Consider the following 860-nt stretch of genomic DNA (forward strand, 5'->3'; position numbering starts at 1 on the left):
TATATATACATACATATATATATATATATATACATACATATATATATATATATATAAACACACACACATGCATGCACACATACACACACACACACAGTACACACATATAATGCATATATATACATATAAAAATTACCTAACAGTGTTAACTTCTAATTATCAACAATTAGCAAATTAGTGGTTATAAATGTATATATGTATAGTTAAGCACACCCCAGAGATGCATGCTTTTATCAAGTAGAACAACCTATCAAGGCATTTCATAGAAAACATTAACAAACTCCATCGAAAGTTATCAGAAAAATACCCTGACTGAAACCTTGGTCCTGGAAACAAAGTTCTTACCTTCTCTTCGTCGATTTTAATACCACTCCAGAAGGATCTTCATTTGCTAGTTCTTTTTCTTGGACTTCTTCGCGGAGTGTTTTTAGTAAAGTACGTCGGATACTAGTGTATAAAGAGATGGAGAAGAGATTAAAACATGTATATGTTGTCATTTTTCTGTTTACATAAAAGAACAATAGTATATCCTCATGTAATTTCAATGTCTACAGCTGAGGCTTTCAAACAAATAACTGTAAATTTAGCTACATTATACATATTTCAGGTATTCTGAATTATGCTGTGTTTATATATATATATATATACCAGAGTAAGCACATGAAATGTGCAACAAGGTGGAAAAAAGAGTACTCAAATACCAGAGGTAGAGTAATATGCTTTATTTAAAAGCAGCAGAAATATAACAAAAAAAACGTTACTCTGAGTTTCACGTTCCCGTTCATCGGACAGCGATGAACGGGAACGTGAAACTCAGAGTAACGGTTTTTTTGTTATATTTCTGCTGCTTTTAAATAAAG

General features: G+C 31.3%; 1 protein-coding gene across 10 annotated transcripts in view; it reads right to left on the minus strand.

The window, feature by feature from the left end:
• Positions 1 to 860, minus strand: part of LOC106872891 (probable phospholipid-transporting ATPase IA) — a 427,279-nt gene that overhangs the window by 54,157 nt on the left and 372,262 nt on the right. For all 10 annotated transcript variants that reach the window (XM_014920050.2, XM_052969323.1, XM_014920053.2 and 7 more), the window contains one exon: positions 346 to 447. In XM_014920050.2, the coding sequence (XP_014775536.1) occupies positions 346 to 447 (102 nt within the window). The remainder of the gene's footprint in view (positions 1 to 345; positions 448 to 860) is intronic.

This window comes from Octopus bimaculoides, chromosome 7 (assembly GCF_001194135.2).
Source record: "Octopus bimaculoides isolate UCB-OBI-ISO-001 chromosome 7, ASM119413v2, whole genome shotgun sequence".
In the NCBI taxonomy this organism is placed as follows: domain Eukaryota; kingdom Metazoa; phylum Mollusca; class Cephalopoda; order Octopoda; family Octopodidae; genus Octopus; species Octopus bimaculoides.